This window comes from Oncorhynchus clarkii, chromosome 26, assembly GCF_045791955.1.
Source record: "Oncorhynchus clarkii lewisi isolate Uvic-CL-2024 chromosome 26, UVic_Ocla_1.0, whole genome shotgun sequence".
Lineage (NCBI taxonomy): Eukaryota > Metazoa > Chordata > Actinopteri > Salmoniformes > Salmonidae > Oncorhynchus > Oncorhynchus clarkii.
In genome coordinates, this window is record NC_092172.1 from 8,123,537 (window position 1) to 8,144,970 (window position 21,434).

The 21,434-nt window shown below is 43.2% G+C and overlaps 1 protein-coding gene across 1 annotated transcript in view; it reads right to left on the reverse strand.

The window, feature by feature from the left end:
* LOC139385078 (anoctamin-1-like) overlaps positions 1-21,434 on the reverse strand; it is a 52,525-nt gene that overhangs the window by 10,157 nt on the left and 20,934 nt on the right. The window contains exons 4-20 of the mRNA XM_071130123.1: positions 19,482-19,580; positions 18,839-18,990; positions 16,668-16,722; positions 16,208-16,259; positions 15,968-16,023; positions 15,833-15,874; positions 11,772-11,836; positions 11,455-11,589; positions 10,454-10,614; positions 8,565-8,647; positions 7,100-7,171; positions 6,057-6,131; positions 2,269-2,470; positions 1,880-1,991; positions 1,631-1,688; positions 1,141-1,241; positions 823-965 (exon numbers count right to left, since the gene is read on the reverse strand). Coding sequence (XP_070986224.1) covers positions 823-965; positions 1,141-1,241; positions 1,631-1,688; positions 1,880-1,991; positions 2,269-2,470; positions 6,057-6,131; positions 7,100-7,171; positions 8,565-8,647; positions 10,454-10,614; positions 11,455-11,589; positions 11,772-11,836; positions 15,833-15,874; positions 15,968-16,023; positions 16,208-16,259; positions 16,668-16,722; positions 18,839-18,990; positions 19,482-19,580 — 1,663 coding nt within the window. The remainder of the gene's footprint in view (positions 1-822; positions 966-1,140; positions 1,242-1,630; positions 1,689-1,879; positions 1,992-2,268; positions 2,471-6,056; positions 6,132-7,099; positions 7,172-8,564; positions 8,648-10,453; positions 10,615-11,454; positions 11,590-11,771; positions 11,837-15,832; positions 15,875-15,967; positions 16,024-16,207; positions 16,260-16,667; positions 16,723-18,838; positions 18,991-19,481; positions 19,581-21,434) is intronic.

Here is a 21,434-nt window from a genome sequence, read left to right on the forward strand (position 1 = left end):
GTTTGAGGTTTCCCCCCATTCTTCGTCTTACACAGTGTGTCTTTTCAATGTACATGCTGTAGGGATTGTCCAGTTATTCAGTCTGATGCTGCAAGGAAAGAGGCCGCTGATAAAGACATCTAAGGACTAAAGTCAAAATCAGGTCAACTAAATCCACTTGTGCTGATTACGTGGGCATTATAGACAGAATGGTTCTCTGCTTCTCCACTGAGGATTATCTCATGCAGAGAATATGCATTTTCAGAGAGGGTTCCACATCGGAGGTTTTACAACTAATCAGGATCTAGTACCGTGAGCGGCATGAAGTAAAATGTCTTATTGTTAAATCAAATGTCACGCTTTACAGCGTAAAGAGAAGTGGTTACTGAGGATAACATTTTCTGGCTTGCTAATTCCAGTAATCAGTAACATTTATAAAAGTTGCCAGTTTCATACAAACATGGTTGTAACCCTAACCCCCCCCCCCCACACAAAGACCTGACCTAAATAGCAAGAGCTTAAAAAGATAAAAAATGATTGATAACTAATGTACACGCTACATTAGTTGACTAATTATGTAAGTCGTGCACAGTACATTAGAAGTAATTCATTGGCAGTAAAAGGGAAAAGCCAATCAGACATGCTTATCACAGCGCTAGAATGTAATAGTATATCTATGATCTCTATGATCCTTTGCGCCAAATCTCTACTCACGGCACACTGCAGTAGTTAATTTTCCTCCTGTCTCATGTGATAAGGAGAATTGGAATAGGGTGGCCTGAGGGCGGCTGATCCTCAGTAAGCTGTCAGGAGCTTTACTGGACAGACTGACATATGACTCACTCATCTCCATGTACTCTGGGCTGAGTCCCACGAAGGGACCCAAGAAGTGGTCCTTCTCATGACGCTGTAGGGTCATGTTATAGTCCTCCTGCTGCTGAGAGTCCATGTCAGACTTCCGGCGCCTGATCAGCTTCTTGATTTTACTGTAGCAAGCAGAGAAAAGAAATGGTAGCAATATGAGTCTAGCCCTGAGCATATTTATTTTAGTGCTTGTGTGCTTGCATGTGAGTGGGTGTGGTGTGTGTGTGTGTGAGTGGGTGTGTGATTATGTCCTAGTTTCATCCAGACAGTATGGTACCTGCTCTGTACTGTACTTACGGGATGCCGATTTCAAACAGGTTGTTCTGGATGAGCTGTTTGCCCAGCATGGTGATACAGAGCTGAATACACAGCTCCATCAAGCAACCTGCGTGGGCACACTGGTGTACAGACGAGACAGCAGTCAGACACACAGATAACAGAGGTAATCTCCATCTAACAGACTGGAAGGGCTAGCCTGTAATTGTTACACTTCTGCTTTCTCTGATAGGTTGGTTAGCTTTGATGTTATCTACCATGCCAATTGTCTTTAGGATAGGGCTCAAGGGCACCAGGCCTGGAACCTACACAACTGCCCTGGGATACCTATAGAGGATCTTGCCCCTGTTACTTTGTAAATAAGGGAGGGTTATAACCATTACAGCATATGGTAATATTTCCATTGATTATCCAGCATTGAATCATGAAGCATTTGGACTTATTTTGGTCAACATTTAAAGGCATTCTGGTCAATGTTTAAAGATAAACAAAGATGAATCCAGTTGATTACCTCCTCCATCCTGTATGACCCGATAACATACACATAGTCCCCAGGACGCCCAACCATTCTGTGGACGTACAGGTTGAAAAAAGGTAACATTCATTGGCCACTATCCTTAAGAGGTGTAAATCACAATAAAAAACAAAATATTAAACATAATCAGGTTTTATGGTGAAAGTGTATCAATGGCGGATATCTGCTAAGATGTTTGAGTTGTGAAGAAGCTTATTAGCCAAATAGAGTAGAAGAGAGTTCAACCTGCCCCTGAAGAAGGCCAGGTAGACGATGGGGGAGAAGGCGTTGGCAAACTTCAGAACAAAGGTCTTGATTATCAGCCTCTCCTCAAAACTCTTGTCAGTCTTTGGCACCTCTGAGAATACAAAACAAAATGAGTTTATATCACCTGATTGATACAAAACTGAAGAGGATTCAGTGATCAAGGGGGTTATAATCCAGAACTGTAGCTTTTGTAGCCGACACTGAAAATTAGTAGAGAAAGGTAGTTATAAATGTATTAAAACTGGGTAAATACAGTCAATACGGATAGCACTCCCGGATAGACTGCAGGGCCTAATACACAGGGTGAGCTTTGCTAACATGGTACAGTTGTGTGATCACAGCATTTTGGTCATAGTTGAGGGACTAACCAAGAAGAGTGAGCCAGCGAGCTAAGGCACCGTAGACCTCATCCATGATGATGATAATCACCAGGTTGATGACAGCAGCAGTGCCCTTGACAGTTGCCCGGATGTTGGTGCGAGCCGTGGGATTGGAGCTCATGTGTAAGGCCGCCTTGATGGAGATTCTGTACAGGATGACCCCGAACACTACGGCAAAGGTCACACCAACCTGCAGAGGAGACAAGAGAACACAAACTTCGAGTTCATGAGCTGTTTAAGACCAGCACCACACCCTGATAAGGAATATATATTTTATCTTAACTTTTACCAGTTGAATGTAAACACAAATAAAATACATTTTTGTATTACAATGTTTCTGAAATATTGTGTTAAAATATGCAAATTATATATCCAATTAAATATGCACATATTTGCATACCATTCAAATTCATTTTTCTGGACACTGGATGATGTCAGCCTCAATAATTTTGTTTCATTTTGTCAAGACACTCCAGGACTGGACTTGTCCAGAGCAGATTGTGGATCATATTTTTTTTCAGCTTTCAATCTGTAAAATACTAAAGAATTATCACTGAATTATCACAGTGAATTATTGTAATGTTTGTTAATTAGTCAATTAATCCCATAAGGCATGGGTTGCCAACTGGAGATTTGACACGAAAATAAATTTAATTCATTACAGTGCCTTCGGAAAATATTCAGATCCTTTGACTTTTCTACGTTACAGCCTTATTCTAAAATGGATTAAATAAATAAAAATCCTCAGCAATCTGCACACAATACCTCACAATGACAAAGTGAAAACAGGTTGAGAGATTTTGAATTTGTATTCAGACCCTTTGCTATGAGACTAGAAATTGAGCTCAGCTGCATCCTGTTTCCATTGATCATCCTTGAGATGTTTCTACAACTTAATTGGATTCCACCTGATGAACATTCTTATTAATTGGACATGATTTGGAAAGGCACACACCTGTCTATATAAGGTCCCACAGTTGACAGTGCATGTCTGAGCAAAAACCAAGCCACGAGGTCGAAGGAATTGTCTGTAGAGCTCCGAGACAGGATTGTGTCGAGGCACAGATATGGGAAAGGGTACCAAAACATTTCTGAAGCATTGAAGGTCCCAAGAACACATTGGCCTCCATCATTCTTAAATGGAAGAAGTTTGGAACCACCAAGACTCTTCCTAGGGCTGGCAGCCCGGACAAGCCGAGTAATCAGGGGAAAAGGGCCTTGGTCAGGGAGGTGACCAAGAACCAGATGGTCACTCTGACAGAGCTCTAGAGTTCCTCTGTGGAGATGGGACAACCTTCCAGAAAGACAACCATTTCTGCAGCACTCCACTAATTAGGCCTATTTGGTAGAGCGGCCAGACCTCATTAAAATGCACGACTGCCCGCTTGGAGTTTGCCAAACGGCACCTAAAGGATCTCAGACCATGAGAAACAAGATTCTTTGGTCTGATGAAGCCAAGATTCAACTCATTGGCCTGAATGCCAAGCGTCACGTCTGGAGGAAACCTGACACTATCCCTATGGTGAAGCATGGTGGTGGCAGCATCATGCTGTGGGGATGTTTTTCTGCTGCAGGGACTGGGAAACTAGTCAGGATCAAGGCAAAGATGAACAGAGCAAAGTACAGAGATATCCTTGATGAAAACCTGCTTCAGAGAGTTCAGGACCTCAGACTGAGGCGAATGTTCACCTTCCAACAGGACAACGACCCTAAGCACTCAGCTAAGATTAACGCAGGAGTGGCATTAGGATAAGTCTCTGAATGTCCTTGAGTGGCCCAGCCAGAGCCCGGACTTGAACCCAATCCAACATCTCTGGAAAGACCTAAAAATATCTGTGCAGCAACGCTCCCCATCCAACCTGACAGAGCTTGAGAGGATCTGCAAAGAGGAATGGGAGAAACACCCCAAATACAGGTGTTCCAAGCTTGTAGCTTCATACCCAATGGACTCGAGGCTGTAATCGCTGCCTACGGTGCTTCAACAAAGTACTGAGTAAAGGGTCTGAATACTTATGTAAATGTGATATCAGTTTTTTATTTTTAATAAATAAACACATATTTCTGCCCCAGAATCTCCCATAAATGTTTAATCGGGTTGAGATCTGGTGACTGAGACGGCCATGGCATACATCGTTTTCATGATCAACAAACCATTGTGACCACTCGTGCCCTGTGGATGAGGGAATTGTCATACTATGGGGGCATAGCTATGGTAGCCAAAATAATACATGACCCTAAGCATGATGGGATTGCTGTCACGTCCTGACCTTAGTTCCTTTTTTATGTCTCTATTTTCTTGGGGGGAGCACATGGGGAGGCGCACGGTGTCCCCATTGCGCACGCATAGCTCGGTGCGTCTCCTCGGCCCGGGTCATATGGCACCAGCCATACGCACGGTGTCCCCGGTTCGCCAGCACAGCCCAGTGCGGTCTGTTCCAACCCGCCGCACTTGCCGGGCTACAGGGGGTATCCAGCCAGGACAGGTTGTGCAGGCTCGTTGCTCGACCTCCAGTGCGCCTCCACGGCCCAGTACATTCGGTGCCTCCTCCACGCGCCAGGCCTCCTGTAGGTCTACTCAGCCTGGTGGGCCCTGTGGCAGCGCCACGCACCAGGCTGTCTCTCCGTCTTCTCCCTCCAGGTTGTCCCTCCTGTCTGTCAGGAGCTGCCGGAGCCGCCCGTCAGTCAGGAGCTGCCGGAGCCGCCCGTCAGTCAGGAGCTGCCGGAGCCTCCCGTCAGTCAGGAGCTGCCGCAGCCGCCCGTCAATCAGTAGCTGCCAGAGCCGCCCGTCAGTCAGGAGCTGCCGGAGCCACCCGTCAGTCCGGAGCTGCCGGAGCCACCCGTCAGTCAGGAGCTGCCGGAGCCTCCCGTCTGTCAGGAGCTGCCAAAGCCGCCTGTCAGTCAGGAGCTGCCAGAGCCGCCCGTCTGTCCAGACCTGCCAGAACTGCACGTCTGTCCGGAGCTGCCAGAGCCGCCCGTCTGTCCGGACCTGCCAGAACCGCACGTCTGTCCGGAGCTGCCAGAGGCGCCCTTCACTCCCGCTTGTCCGGAGCTGCCAGAGCCGCCCGTCACTCCGGAGCCGCCAGAGTCTCCCTCCTATTCGGGGCCTGCGGTAAGGGTCCCCAGTCCGAGGTCGGCGGCGAGGGTTGCCACTCCAGAGGTGCCACATAAGTGGGCCAAGACTAAGGTGGAGTGGGGTCTACGTTTTATGTCTCTATTTTTGGTTTGGTCAGGGCGTGAGTTGGGGTGGGCATTCTATGGTTTTGTTCTATGTTTTGTATTTCTGTGTTTCGCCTGGTATGGTTCCCAATCAGAGGCAGCTGTCGATCGTTGTCTCTGAGAACCATACTTAGGTAGCCTGTTCCCACCTGTGTTTGTGGGTAGTTATTTTCTGTTTCTTTGTTTTCACCATACAGGACTGTTTCGGTTTTCCTTTATTCTCTTGTTCGTTTGTATTCAGTGTTCAGTTTATTAAAGGTATCATGAACACGTACCACGCTGCGCTTTGGTCTACTCCTTCTTCCACCAACGAAAATCGTTACAACTGCTTAATTAACTCAGAAATCACATCTGTGAGGAAGCATCTGCTTTCAATATATTTTGTATCCCTCATTTACTCAAGTGTTTCCACTATTCTGGCAGTTACACGTAGGCCTAATTTTTGTGTGTGTGTGTGTCTGCAGAAGATCTGCATTGCTTTCAATTGCTAGACTAGTGACGTCCCTGTATCTAATACCAGAGACTAACAAGCCATGTGGGCCCTGGGCACATCAACTTACCATAATAAGCATAGTGAAAAGTCCTGTCATATATGCTGGTGCACGGTCTGTACATGTCAGTTTCACTTTTTTTTCCTGAAACAGAGTAATTAATACATAATCAAGTGAGAAATAAGAGCAAACATAAAGGAGCAAACAAGCAGTAGTATCTATCTGACAGCGACCGTGACCTCAGCAGTGATTGCTTACGCTGACGCAGCCATTTTCAAACAAGTCTGAGGGACTCTCGCCCCAAGCGGACTGACGCCGCTCCAATCAAGCACACATAATAGGAGCTCCCGGACACGAAACTGTGCAGTCAAATCACATCTTAATGTGTATTAAAAAAAAGAGGGTCAGCGACATCAGACCCTGTTTCCAGAGGAGCAAGGGAAAGTAATGACCCCTTCGAGGTCTGATGAGAAAGGAGCTGACATGCCTGAGCTACAGTTTTGCTGCTAAACAGAGAAAGCCAGACATAAACAACCACCCTGGCATGTGTTGATATCCAACATGTGCTAACTGTTGTTATGCAGCAGTACATAGAGACAGCAAAGGCTGTTCATCTTACGATAGACTGCAGAGCATCCAAGACTAATAAAAGAGTTGATAGCTATATCTGAGGGGGGGGGTATGGGTTGTGGACAACTCCAGGATACACTATATTTTACAGCCTAGGAGAAGTTGAAACGTGCATGTGGAGTACGTTGATAACTTTACAATGGTGGAGTTCACGCGAGAACAAAAAGTGGAGGCGACAAATGCCATGTGTGTTTGCGAAAGGGAAATGTCGCCCAGAGGATAGAGAAAGAGGGGAGAAGCACTCTGTGTGCTTCTACTACGATGGTTCCAGTCCCCACCTCTGACACTATAAATCAAGCGCACCAGCGCAACAGACACTTGATGCAGCAAAATAATAGACAGAGAAAACACTGAACACATGCATAATCTTCAATCGTTGATTTGTTCTATGCACGGACGCATACATAGAATAAATAAATAATTGAATAATATTGATAGTGTGTTGTTTAACAGCCCACCAAGAGGCATAGGAAAAGGCTTACCTTGGGAGACATATCCTGTTTCTTCAGGGTCTTCTGCATGACTTGGATCTCATACTCAGCCCTATGGTGGCCCTAGGGGGGACAGATACCCATGAATCAACATCCAGCGGTATCACCTTAGCGGTATCAACACATTTTTCCTCAAGATGGAGGAACTGACATCAACCAGGTCAAATGGCGTTTTTACCAGTTGTCAAGTACATAGCAACACCCACACAGAAAACTCTTGTCATCTGCTAAGTGTTTCAGCTCAGTGCGGTGGGGAACACCACCAACATTTCTAGCATACAGGAGGAAATGCGTAACAGAACAATGTTAGGAGTACCGTATCTGTTAGAGGGGATGCAGGTTTTACAAAATGGGTTTGGCATTCATGCATTTGGAAACGTTTACTTTACCCTCATTCTGATAAGGACACCTATTAGAATACATCTACAGGTTATATTAATTATCTTGCCTGTCTACTTAACAACCTTACCCCCATCTACCAGTAAACCTAAACAGTCATTGCAGTCATTTCATATTAAACAGAAGCAAGCCCATATCTGTGTGAGCAGACAGAAACAGAGAAGGTAAAGCAAGTGTCTTTTTATTTTAATTTTAAACCATCACTGACATGCAAAGAGCCAAAGGAGAACCACAGCAGTCAGCCATGAAGCACAGTTTACCAGATACTCTGGTGGTAAGGCAGGTATAAGGGAAACAATTGCTACCATCAGGAGGTGCTGCCTAGTGCCTAAATGTTAAAAAAAGATGAGGACCGGGGATGTTAAGAAGCACCTTAGTGTGTGTGTGTGTGCGTGAGAGAGAGAGAGAGAGAGAGAGTTAGTGAGGTGTGGGGGTAAAAAACATTAAATTCTGCCTCAAGACCTAGTCAATGTTGCGGTATTGTCTTGATCTTTTCTCCTATTTCTTGAGTTTTATTCAATATTTTATCTATGTTATTACTTTCATCACTACACTGTTGGGACATAGTTCACAACTAAGTGTTTCACTGTACTGTTTTACACCTGTTGTATCCTGTGCACGTGGCGATTAAACTTTGAAACTTGGTGGCCAGATCGCCATTAGCCTACTCCCACCCCTCACCCCTCAAAGTGGCAAATAAGGGACTGTTTGATAGGGGGTCATATAAACAATGCCGTATTCTTTTTTTTACAGGTAACATACCATGAATTCTTTCTGAAATAGATAAGAGTGTTAGAGTGAAGGAGAGTGATATAAACCTTGTTGAGGGAAGTTGGTTAGTATTGAGTAACAGCATCTGCAGAGAAAGCTGCTAGAAAATGAAGTTCATAAATAAATAAAATCAATTTCAAACCTTGTGCATCTGCTTCAGGAACCACCATAATATAAAACATAAAAAAACATGATTAAGAGGAGAAATCATTTTTCAATGTTTATTGTATCAGATGTTCTTGTCCAAATTGGCCAAACAGGTTCCAAAACAAGGGCATAGGCTCACCTCTTCCTCTTCAAAGCCAGTCAAATCCCAGATGTAATTTAGTCTCATTTGCCTTCTCTTCCAGTGCTCCATGAACATGGCAGCTGGGAAACAAAACACAACTCATCCTTAAAATCATTCCCTCCAGGATTTTGCAATCAAAATTTGTTTAGCAAAACCTACAATAGCCATCTTATTATGCGTAGTCTCGGGAAACCAGACACAAGGCAACAGTGTCCAGGGTCTGGTTTCAGTGATGGACTCTTTTGGCAAAGATGAACTACGTCTCTGCGTACATCACTACTCTATCCGGGGTGGGTCCTATTCAGACGGAAAACTCTCCCAACAAATCACGAGGCAGACAAGTCAGAACGTCGCGATTCGAAACAAAAATTTGAAGGCAAAACCTTTGCAGTGGTTTTTAGTAAAGGTAATTGATGCAAACTAGCCACTTGTGAAATGCAATCATTAAAAATAACCTCTGATCTCCATCTTGCTGGCCACTATTTTGTGTTTTATTAAAGTGTGACAACTGACGTCGGAAAGGTTGAGGTTCCCCTATGCCCAGGGATCCCCTCCCAGGCAAACCGGCGGGCCAGGGGCCCTCATCATACGTTAGCAAAAAATGTAATAATATGGCAACATATTAAAATGAATAGATTTGGTAGATAGTTTTTAGCTAGAAAGGTAACTCAAAACTCCTAAGAGCAGCTGTTTAAACAAAGGTTAGCCATGTGTTGGCAAAAATACATATCCACTACCAGGAGCCAGTGGCACTAGCCACACTGTAGCCTATTCGAGGGGGGGGTTAAAGTCTGTCAAATACACCAGTGAGTGTAATTTGCTCCAATGAGTTTAATTTGCTCACAATTAGCAGTTTAGCAATAAAGTTGAAATCATTAGAAAGAAGAGATTCTCCTCGTTTCTCCTGTACTTATGTAATTCAAAATTCCTTTATTCTGTTGTTGCTAGCGATACACTGGGAGAAAAATGCAGACCCCCTGCAGTACCTCCACGGACCCCTGGTTGAATACCCCTGCTATGGTATATGCCAAAATAGTCCAACATTGAAACCAGACCCTAGGTCTAGTCACTGCCTAAGGTTTGGTTTTTCGAGACTATTATGCAAGAGCTTTCAAATTTGACCAATTACTGCAATATTACCACATAAAACAGTCAAATAATTTCAGTTTTATTGCATTAGAACTGACAGATCACTGCCTAACAAAGAGGACTCGCAATGTCAACCAATCACGGCACATTTACCACATAATATGGTTCAAACAAGCCGCACGTCAAACTTTTTCCTTCATCAGCCTATTTGTGACAAATTGGACAAAATCATTGCATATTGCAATGAACAATATTATAATTGCCGCAGTATAATCAGGCATTTTTGCCCACAAGTTTTTTTAATTTTTTTAATCACCACGAAATCCTGGAGGGACTGCTTAATGACTACAATACGAGAAAGACAGAGCAAAGTGAATGGACCAGGGTTTAAACGTCAAAATATAGTCCAAAAGATCAACATCTCTGAAACTCAAACAGGTTATGATCTCATCTCCTCTTAATATAGGAACCTACAATCCGAACCTTTACCACAATTTTAACTCAAAAGACCGTCTTCTAATGGCAACTGACACTGGTCTCCCGTGGCCCTGCACAGCCTGGTCTCATAGACTAGACGTAACATAGTAAATGTAAATCCAGGACACTCAAAGTAGTATTATATGTTTTGTTTGGTATGGTTACATAAGACAGATGGTTATTTAAGTAAAAAATAATAGTAGGTTGGCTCTGAGACCAGGTTGCCCTGCAGGACTCTGCCTGGTCCTGTGGTCTGTAGCAGATGGCATTGTTTTATTGGCAGAAGATGAGAGAGAGAGAACATGGGAGGGATGGCTCACCCCAGAGGGCCATGAAGATGGAGAAGAAGACAGTGGCCGGGTTGTCAAAGAGATGGCTGGCCCTGGCCGTGCCGCATGCGGTCTTCAGCTTCCAGTAGCTGCAAGCCCGGTCACACAGTGGGCACATGGTGATGTTGTTTCTCGGATCACAAATCTCCATGCTGCGCGTGGGAGAAGAATATTTGTGGAAAACCTCAGTAAAAGAGATCTAACCATAATGACCAGCATAAACTCAGTTACCAGTTTTAGAGGCTATAGAGTCCAACAGCAACAAGGAATGAACAAATGTAGTAGTGCACAAAAAAGACTAATCCTTGCATACCGCCAGTTCCCGCAAAGGTTGTTATTTATCAAATTTTGAATTTGACGGGAAAGTGTGTGCGTATCTCCACGCAAATCTCAGACCATGCGTATGCACAACTTCTAGTGGTTAATCAACAGTATTGCAAGCAAATATTGTCATTTGGGGAAATGGAGGTGGTTGATGAACAGTAATTATAATAATGGTAGGCTAATAACAACACAGGTCTAATGATAAAATGGATGCATTTGCCGTTGGTAAGAAAATCACATAGCAGCATTTATTTACTGCTACACAACAAATATTAGGCTACCATTCCATCGCTCATTTAATAGACAGGTAGCCTATGACAGTATGGGACAGTATAGGCTACAGTATTGCTGTGCAATAGGAGCACGACATAATGGCCTATTTAATCTCAGAGCCTTATAACAAGGCAAGAGATAGAAACACAATCATGTATTGATAAACAAAATATTGAAAAACAACCCGTGTTTTGCATAGAAGTGCTGGCTGTAGGCAGCATTTACTTGAAATACCATTAACGCACAGACTAGCAACTCTTGGGTTTTTGATAAACCCTCACTAGTGCTTCCATGCCATTAGAAATCTAAACATGTTGGTGTAGTTGTACATAGTATTTATAAGTGACGTTGTTCGTAGTTGTGGGTTTAATTGTAGTTGTGGGAGGTCAGTGTACCTGGGAATGTCATTGTCCACAGTGGCACAGCCGTACAGAAACACTATGGCCCCCACTATGGCAGCAGGGATCAGCATCTGGGTGTAAACCCCCAGCCAGGCAAAGTACAGGCCAATCTTCTCCCCAAAGTACTTCCTGCAGGAGAGAAAGGGAAGCAGCACGGAGTACATACATCAGGAATCAATTCAGATATGGTGATTAACTAACATTAACTCAAGCACATGATATAATGATTTGTCTGTTTGATTGCTACAATAGAGTGCAGTATGTGCTCTCTGCATTGTCATGTCCTAGAATTTAGAGCAGGATTCTCTCACCTGATTAACCCAATTGGTTGGTACTTGTAGAAGACACTGTAGCTTGCCCATTCATCATACAAGATCTGACAAGACAATAACGGGTAAAACAACATCTTTAATTAAACAAAATACTTAGAGGCAAATCCATGATGGAAAACAAAATGTAATTACTATTTAATCTAGCTTCTTATCTTACTTCCGAGACTCATTATAAAACAGAGGACAAGTCGGTTTGGGCTCATAGATGATTGAAATTCATCATGCAGATTATGCATTTAAAAAATGCTGATAGGAAACGGTCAGTCCCATCACAAAGCCCTTATGAAATATCGCATGGCCGTTACTAGTCACAGCTGCGCTGAGATCTCAATGCTATAATGGCAGCCTGAGTTTTGCCAAAGGCAAAGTACATTATGTCTGTGTGATTGAGTACATCTGTACACAGAATGTCACGACTCCCGCCGAAGTTGGAGCCGCCACCGATCCCTTTTTCCTTTCGGTTAGTTTTGTCTCATTAGTTACACCTGTTCCTATTTTGTGTGTTCTTGATTCGCTTCCCTATTTAGCGTGTGGAACCCGCAACCTTTGTTGTGCGGGATTATTTTGGTGTTCACGTTTGTGTCGTTGGTGTTGTTTGTGCTACGGACCGTGTTACCCTGTGTTTTGGGTTGGTCAGTATTTTGTGTCCTGTGTGTTTGGGCATTTACTTTTGGTGCCGGAATAAAGTGCATCTTTCCCCTGGAACTCTCTGCTCTCTGCGCCTGATTCCAATCTACACACATAGTCAGCCGTGACACAGAATCAGTGCCATTAAGGTCCAGGTGCCGGTTGCATAAAACCCCTTAAGTTTATTTTCCCATGATCTTTTCCCTTAAAGTTTCCTTAACTTTAGTCAGTTGCAGAACACATTTTAAAACCTTTTAAGGATCCGCCCATTTAAAAAAAAAATGACAGGCAGTGGTTAAGGGCGCTGTACTGCAGCGCCAGCTGTGCCATCAGAGTCCCTGGGTTCGCACCCAGGCTCTGTCGTAACCGGCCGCGACCGGGAGGTCCGTGGGGCGACGCACAATTGGCCTAGCGTCGTCCGGGTTAGGGAGGGATTGGTCGGTAGGGATCTCCTTGTCTCATCGCGCACCAGCGACTCCTGTGGCGGGCCGGGCGCAGTGCGCGCTAGCCAAGGTTGCCAGGTGCACGGTGTAGCCTCGGACACATTGGTGCGGCTGGCTTCCGGGTTGGATGCGCACTGTGTTAAGAAGCAGTACGGCTGGTTGGGTTGTGTATCGGAGGACGCATGACATTCAGCCTTCGTCTCTCCCGAGCCCGTACGGGAGTTGTAGCAATGAGACAAGATAGTAGCTACTACAACAACAATTGGATACCACGAAATTTGGGAGAAAAATAAATAAATATATAAATAAAAAAAATAAAAAATATATTAAAAAAAATAATGACATACCCAAATCAGGACCTGAAGCAAGAATATGCATAATCTTGATACCATTTGAAAGTTAACACTTTGAAGTTTGTTGAAATGTTAAATTACTATAGGAGATTATAACACATTTGATCTGGTAGAAGATAATACAAAGAAAAAAACATGAATTTTTTGGTATTTTTTTGTACCATCATCTTTGAAATGCAAGAGAAAGGTCATAATGTATTATGCCAGTCCAGGGACAATTTAGATTTTTCCCACTAGATGGCAGCAGTGTATGTGCAAAGTTGTTTTTACTGATCCAATGAACCATTGCATTTCAATTCAAAATTGTGTATCAAGACTGCCCCAAATGTGCCTAATTGGTTTATTAATACATTTTCAAGTTCATAACTGTGCATTCTCCTCAAACAATAGCATGGTATTCTTCTACTGTAATGGCTACTGTAGATTGGTCAACACAGTAAGATTAACAAGAATTTAAGATTTCTGCACATATCAGATATGTCTATGTCCTGGGAAATGTTCTTGTTACTTACAACCTCCTGCTAATCACATTAGCCATAATCAGCTCAACAATCCCGCGGGGGACCAACTGATTAACATGTTAAACTCTGACCCCCTCTGGTGGCATTTTCTAAATTATGCATAATAATGTATACTATTCTCATTAAGTAAAAATGGAAGAACTGTGGGATTTTGATAAAGGTGTCAGAAATAATGTTACTGGGCCTCCCGAGTGGTACAGCGGTATAAGACAGTCCTATTGGCACTGTAGTGCTAGAGGCGTCACTACAGACCCGGGTTCCATCCCGGCCGTGATTGGAAGTCCCATAAGGCAGCGCACAATTGGCCCAGCATCATCAGGGTTGGGGGAGGGGCTTTCCTTGGCTCATCACGCTCTAGCGACTCCTTGTGGTGGGCCGGGAGCCTGCAGGCTGACCTTGGTCGCCAGTTGAACTGTGTTTCCTCCAACACATTGGTGCGAGTGTTAAGAAGCATGGTTTGGCGGGAGAACGCATGACTCGACCTTCATCTCCCGAGTCCGTTGGGGAGTTGCAGCAATGAGACAAAATCGAAATTGGGGAGAAAAAGTGGGTAATAAACAAACAAAACAAAAAAATAATAATGTGACTACTACAGAGCCTGAGATACTAGCTAGCTAACAGGACTACTAGCTTGCTTGCTCACAAGACTAGCCAAGTTAGCTACGTTGTTGCTTGCATACGATTGGCTATGGTCTTTGGGGTGGCACTCAGTCTGGGAGACAGTGCTGCCTGTCAGGCATCATTCTGGGCTTGAATGCCCCACGATTTCAGAAGCCCTTAGCTCAAGGTAAGGAATATTTAGCTTGCTAACATTCTAACCTAAAAACTGATAATGAGCTCCAAACACAAATGAAAGCATGATGTTACCATGAAACGTACCATCCCTTAGTGTAGCAATCAATAAAAACGCATGCGCTGATCCACTGTGGACTCTGCCGCCTCAGCCACACTGACAATCTATCATCTTTACGTCCACTCCTATTTATAGAGTTTATCTCATGATCTTGACAAAACAACTTTTATGTCATGATCATAAGATAAATAAGTTGTGATCTCGATAACGAGGGAATTATTTTTAGTCATATGTCCTCTCTGGACTTTTGTACTTAAGGGAACCACTTAAGATGTTTTATGAAACCGGGCCCAGGATCAGCATGTAGGGACAGGGTGCTGTGGTCTGCGTCGTCTGACAGGTCAAGATCATCCTTGAGCATCGAATGTTATTTAGATGACTCTTATATTGCTACTCAGAAGACGCTAGCCTGCATCTACATGAAATTATATAAGTACATTTTACTGTTGGTCTCATGTTGTATTCCTCTGCCTGTCAGACATGAGGTTTCACTAATAAAGTGCCATCGCTCTCAGGCAGGGAAATGGGCACACAGGGGTCATGCCATCAGAGTCTCACAATTTTTTTTTTTTACTGAACAGTGAACTGTAGTCCCAATGGCACAGCACCAAACAGAGCTTCAGTAGGTTACCATCCTCCACCCCAATGGCCCTGTCTGTTCCCAAACAGAGCTCCCACTTTGCAAGACAAATTAGTGATGCCTGTGACTCATCATAGACCAGCGTAACACAGGACTGGAAAAACAACAAACCATGGAACAACTCATAACAACATCACCTCTAAAATGTGATCATGCCATCATCTCAAGGACATAAGTAATTTCTGTGAGAGAGCACTCAATTTGCTCTGTGCACGGACTACAGAAGATGGGTGGGAAAAAACATACCACTGCCATACGGCAACTTGGAAATTCTTTCGATTTTCTTTGCTCTGGGCTTAAATCGCTTAGATTCGACCAGACTGGTTGTCGTACAATGCTTGAGGATGGTGAAAAGGGATTAAGCCTGTTGCCGTGGTGACACTTTCAATACAGTGTAATTATTCTCTAAGCCAAATGGGCGTTTAGACAGTATTTGAATTCTGTGCTTGAACCTTTTCAATATGCTCTGTCGCTATCGACGAGACTTTCCTGTCCTCACAATAAAATGGTTTATGATAATCGCTAACAGTGACACAAAAGAATGGATCAGTTGGTGATTTCACTGATTGCATATTGACATGACCGATGATTTGCTCGTCTCACCTTCCTGTCGTTGGCCTCCGGCCCCATGCCATCAACATCCCCCTGCAAGACACGTAATGACACAATGAGTGTTGTCTGGTCACAGAGCACTTGGCTTTGCATGGGTATTGATAATATGTGTAGTAATATACCCACATCGTGAAGAGGGTACGCAGCACTGTAAACACCATTGCCAAGGAGACTGGTGATTCCTGTAAACGTCATTTTCAAGAGATTCCAAATTTTACTATCAAACAGAAGGCACACAATAGCAGTAATATTCTACTACAGCATACTAGTGGTGTCTAGAAAGATAAGACAGGTGTAATTTACAACCCTAAAGGACCCAAATTCATTGTAATATCTACAAGAGAGAGGGGACATGGCTCGGCTTACCCATGGTGTATTTGGCTTTAGTGCATCTTGTACGTTTCAACACTTCATAAACCTAAATGGGTAAATAACATAAATGTTTAAAAAATAAATAATACTTCCTCAATGTATTAAGACGATCTCAGGTAATAATCACATCCAAATAGGGCAGAAATCCTGTCCTGTGCAATGAATTTGTTCAGAAATGGACCTCAGCTCCTGGCCATTAACGAACCACTCATAATGCATTGATGGGCAAGTTGTTTTCAAACGTCATGGCTATCTCCAAAGTCATTTTAGCTCAGTATTGATGTTTCTGTTGAGCGGTAAAGTTCTACACCATCTCCACTGGGAGCAACATCCGCTGATTGAGGAAGAATCCAATGGATAGTAAATCACATGAACAAAACAAAATGTGTTTACTTGTGGTGTGACGGGCTTTTTATTGACTTGCCCATCATTCAAGCAGATCTATAGTACTTACTATTGAGGCCCTGGTTTTGCTGTCGAAGAAAGACTCTCTGTCTGAGAGATCAAACCTGTTAATACAGAAGACAGAGGAGCTTTCTGTCAGTGGTTGATTTAAAGAGCCATGTACTCAACCAGGAGAAGCTATGTTCGTGTTCCGTGCAGACATGTCATATCAGATTTGTAGGTACGTGGACAGCGATTTTTTCTTTTCTGGCCAAGATGTCCCACACACGTGCTGTCATTAGTTAGACCAGACATACAATACAAGGTGGTTACAAGGAGAATATGGTTGCAACATGTATTGGTAGCTAGGGTTAGTCAGCAGCCTGGCCTACACAGTGTTCATTGAGAGTCAGGAGCTCAAAATAGCCTGTAACCTCTGTGCCCACTCTCTTGAATAAAATCCAGCTTGTTTACTAGCCTCGCTCGAAAGACATTCAAACATTGTGCTTTTTACAATACATAATATTCTAACATCCAAACGCGGATTAATTATGCGGATTAATTATGCCTTGAACATCTGTTTAAAAATAATATTGAATCGCAGAGTGGATCTCTTCCAAACAACATCTTTGTTCAGATTTTGTATCCGTTGATTTTGTGCCTGTTGATTTTGGGCCTGTTGATTGCACCTCTACATTATTACCGTCATGGCACAGTGGGGCCATTAACCATGTCAAAAATGACAAAGAGCTCGAGACTGGTGAAGACTGCGGGGGTAGAAGAACCCTTTAAATTACCTTTATTTTAGCTCAGCCATATCACATTATGGGGAAACGCACCTACTGAGATGAATAATTACAGGTAGCAGCCTGTATCATTCATACATAATCACATATTCTGCACATAAAAGCATCCAGCTCACTAATTACAATCTTTAACACTAAAACTGCTGGGCCTTGTGGGACCCCCCTTCAAGCAAATGAGCAGTCATTTTGACAGAAAGCTTACAGTACGTCCATTGAACACGCTAACAGCTTCCTTTTATAATGACCCCCCCACACACACACACACAAAAAGTAATACCCCAACCACCAAGGTGCGCAGTCAGCAAGACGCACAGTCTAATGATGAAAACATCAGTAGCCTAAACATCATTATAAGTGTGCTTGATAAATACTGAAAATCAGCACATATGCAATAATGGCATTATAAGAAGTGTCGATATGACAGTAGTGAAAAATAGTCAATTATTTATTCGCTGGATACCATGGCGAATTTGTTTGTATCTTTGTCATCAAAATGGAGGTAACGCATGATCTCTCTGAAGCAATCCCGTGACAAGTTTTCTCGAAATAAAAGTATCCCATTCAAGTCTGACCAAAAGCTCTCCATACACACGCTCTTTCCACCGAATACTCTACGGACATACCGGATTAAAATGAACACTTCCAGGTCATCAACAGACAGATCCCAGGAAGTGTCCTTACTCTGTAACGTGTTGATAATCTCCATGGAGCAGTGTCATTGGCAAGTTCTATCCAAATGGTGCCATCCCATCTGCTCTCCTCTCTCACTGTTCCATTTGGTTGTGGCGGGGGAACCTACGCAGTTCCCACCATTCTGGCTTCCTTTTTGCACTTAAGCCTAGAAGGTGTAGGTTATTCAGGCTGAGGCTCAGAATCCGACGAATAATCATCATGATTCATTTCTTCCCCGCCATCTGAGTCATTTTCATTTGGATCTTGTAGCATCGCTAAGGCAACATGTGCATCCATTCATCTTGGTCTTCTTGCCATTGTAAATTACGCACGCGCTCACTATGTACACTATGTACTCCCCCAATGATTTATTTTTTAAATGGCATGTCCTCGTAAAACTGGTTATAACTCCAGTTCTGTTTGTCATATTGAGATTCTAACAACGGCAGTGTGTTATATAGACCTATTTAGGAAAAAGTCAAGGACAGAGGCGGGCAAAACTGAAAAAATGGCAGAGTAAGTTGTTTTAAAACTTATGTGCAATCAAAATGACTGCTTTAGCGGTTCTAGTGTTAATAACGCCACAACCTGTGCTGTAATGATTTAAATAGCTATACTGTGGCATTGTACCCATGTCTTGCATTGAAAATAAACGTCTTTCCGGTTGCAATAAACATTTCAAGCCACTTTGTATTTAATGTTCAATGATGAGACTAAACCCCTGAAGCAATGCCACAGGTCTCAGTGCTACTACTATACTCACAGGTGCTGCTTTTCCCTGGAGAAAGGGTGGGAGAGATGCTTCACATTTTGGGCTCTATTCGGCTCCACTTTAGGATGAAGTGGTGCAGTCGCTTTGCGGATGAACAGATTGATCCTCTCCACCACATCACTTCCCTGTTTGACCTCGTACACCTGAAGGGAAAGGGGAAACAGGAGGAAAACGTGTTGAGAAATGAGTGCATGGAAAGGCTATCAGTTTCATTTTACTTGTTTGTTTTAACAACTTAGTCATTTAACAGAACACTCTTATCCAGAGCGACTTACGATTAGTGCCTTCATCTTATGATAGCTAGGTGAGACAACAGCCCATCACAATCGTATCAAGGACATGTTCCCTCAACAATGTGTTTATCAGAAACATCAGTGCTAGTAGAAAAAGACAAGTCCCTTTTTTCTTTTTTTTGGGGGGGGGGGGGGGGGGGGGGGGGGCGTCGGGGTGCTGTGAGAGTTATTTAAGGTAGAGAGAGGTAAGAGAGAGGTAGAGAGAGGGTTTTAGACCTTTCAGAAGCCGTGCAGGGACTTCGCTGTCCTGACTTTAGGGGAAAGCGTGTTCTCACATTGGGGTGCCTTCCCATAGAAACTGACCAGTGATCTACAGTGATCCATCTAAAGGCAGGCCATACCTTTTTGGTGGGCATCTTGAGCTTCATGAATTCTGCCTCCCGACAGAGCACATTCCAGGGAGCATGGATCTTCAGGAAGCCAATTCCTGGGATTTTGTTCTGGAAAACAGAGCATGTGATGTTGAATAAAATAATAAAAATAAGGCAAAAGGTTTTCATGGATATTTTAATGTGCGATGAAATAAGTTCCCCCTGTTTTATCTGCGTGATATATGTGTCCCTAGAATGAAGCTAATGTCACATCTCTAAGGACTAATCAGTCTCTCCAAGATAAAGCACAGCAATGCTACTGCAGCATTGCAACTGAAAAAAAGTCGCAATGCTACAATAGCAAGGATTGTTGTTGGTTTGAGTCAGCCAACGGCTGTATCCACTTGAATAGAAAGCAATGTCTCATAGTCTAATATATACAGGATAAAAGTTCTCTCTCCACAATCTCCTCTATCAAAAACAACAGTGGTTATGTAAGTCCCTCTCATATGCTCCTGACCTACATCCTCACACCTCCCAGCCCACTTCAGGGTCCTGGCCCTGTCTGTTGAGAACACTGTGGCAGACTACACTTTTCACAGCAATATCAAGCAGAACAGATCCTGCCAATTCTATTTTGGGGCTTTGGTTCGATTATCCACAAACAACCCTCATTCATGGACAAAGTAAATTAATAAAATAAAACAGGGAGGGTTTTTCCGACTTACTCATCAACAAAGCATACAGATGTTGTCAATAAGTATCAAATCCTTTTGAATTTGCCTTTATATCACTCAAAACAAAACTTCAACCCATGTGAGCAACAATCACTAAATGGTAAGAGACCTCTTCATGCATGCAATAGGAACCCAACTCCCACAGAACCACATGCCTCCTACCATTTTTCTGCAAAATGTCACGTAACAGACATTACAAAACACAAATCAACGATAAAAGATAGAACAGTAAACACATGTCAAATCTTTACTTAAGTGGTTTCAGTAGTGGTTTGCAAATGGAGTGGTTAGGAACTAGGCCTTACCATTACTCTTTCTTACAGGGCAGTTTCCCATAGTTTTTAAATCCCAAATATGTTTTATGCTGTATACTGTAGATATTTAAATCTGAATGGGAGACACAATGGCTGCGGTCCAAACACTTAAAAGACACACCCTCGTACACTTACCATAGCCTTGTGCCCTTTGGGGAATCCCCGTCGTCATCTTGGAGGGCCGTCCAAATGATTAGCCAAGCAAGGGAGGTTTGCAACGTAAGCCCCTCAGCCCTCGTTTTTAGTCGGCTTTGCGAGTGTACAATTATGTTCACTCCGGGGCTTGAAACTCCACATATGTCACACCCTGATTTGTTTCGCTCATTTTCACCATTATCCCCTTTGTATTTATACCTGTGTTCTCTGTTTGTCTGTTGCCAGTTAGTTTTGTTCATAGAACCTACCAGTGTTTTGTTTTCCCTGCTCCTACCTGTTTTCCTGCTCCTGTTGTCTAGTTTCCCGGTTCTGACCGTTCTGCCAGCCCTGACCCTGAGCCTGCCTGTCGTCCTGTACTTTTGCCCCACTACTCTGGATTAGCGACCTCTGCCTGACCTGACCCTGAGCCCGCCTGCTGTCCTGTACCTTACACCCTCTCTGGATTATTGACTTTTGGAAGATCCAGCTAGGCAGGCTAACGTTAGTTAGCTAATTAATATACTAGCCATCATACAGTAGGCATATATTAATAATTAATTATTTAATATACAGTTGAAGTCGGAAGTTTATATACACTTAGGTTGGAGTCATTAAAACTCATTTTTCAACCACTCCACAAATTTCTTGTTAAATTAACAAACGATAGTTTTGGCAAGTCGGTTAGGACATCTACTTTGTGCATGACACAAGTCATTTTTCCAACAACTGTTTACAGACAGATTATTTCACTTATAATTCACTGTATCACAATTCCAGTGGGTCAGAAGTTTACATAC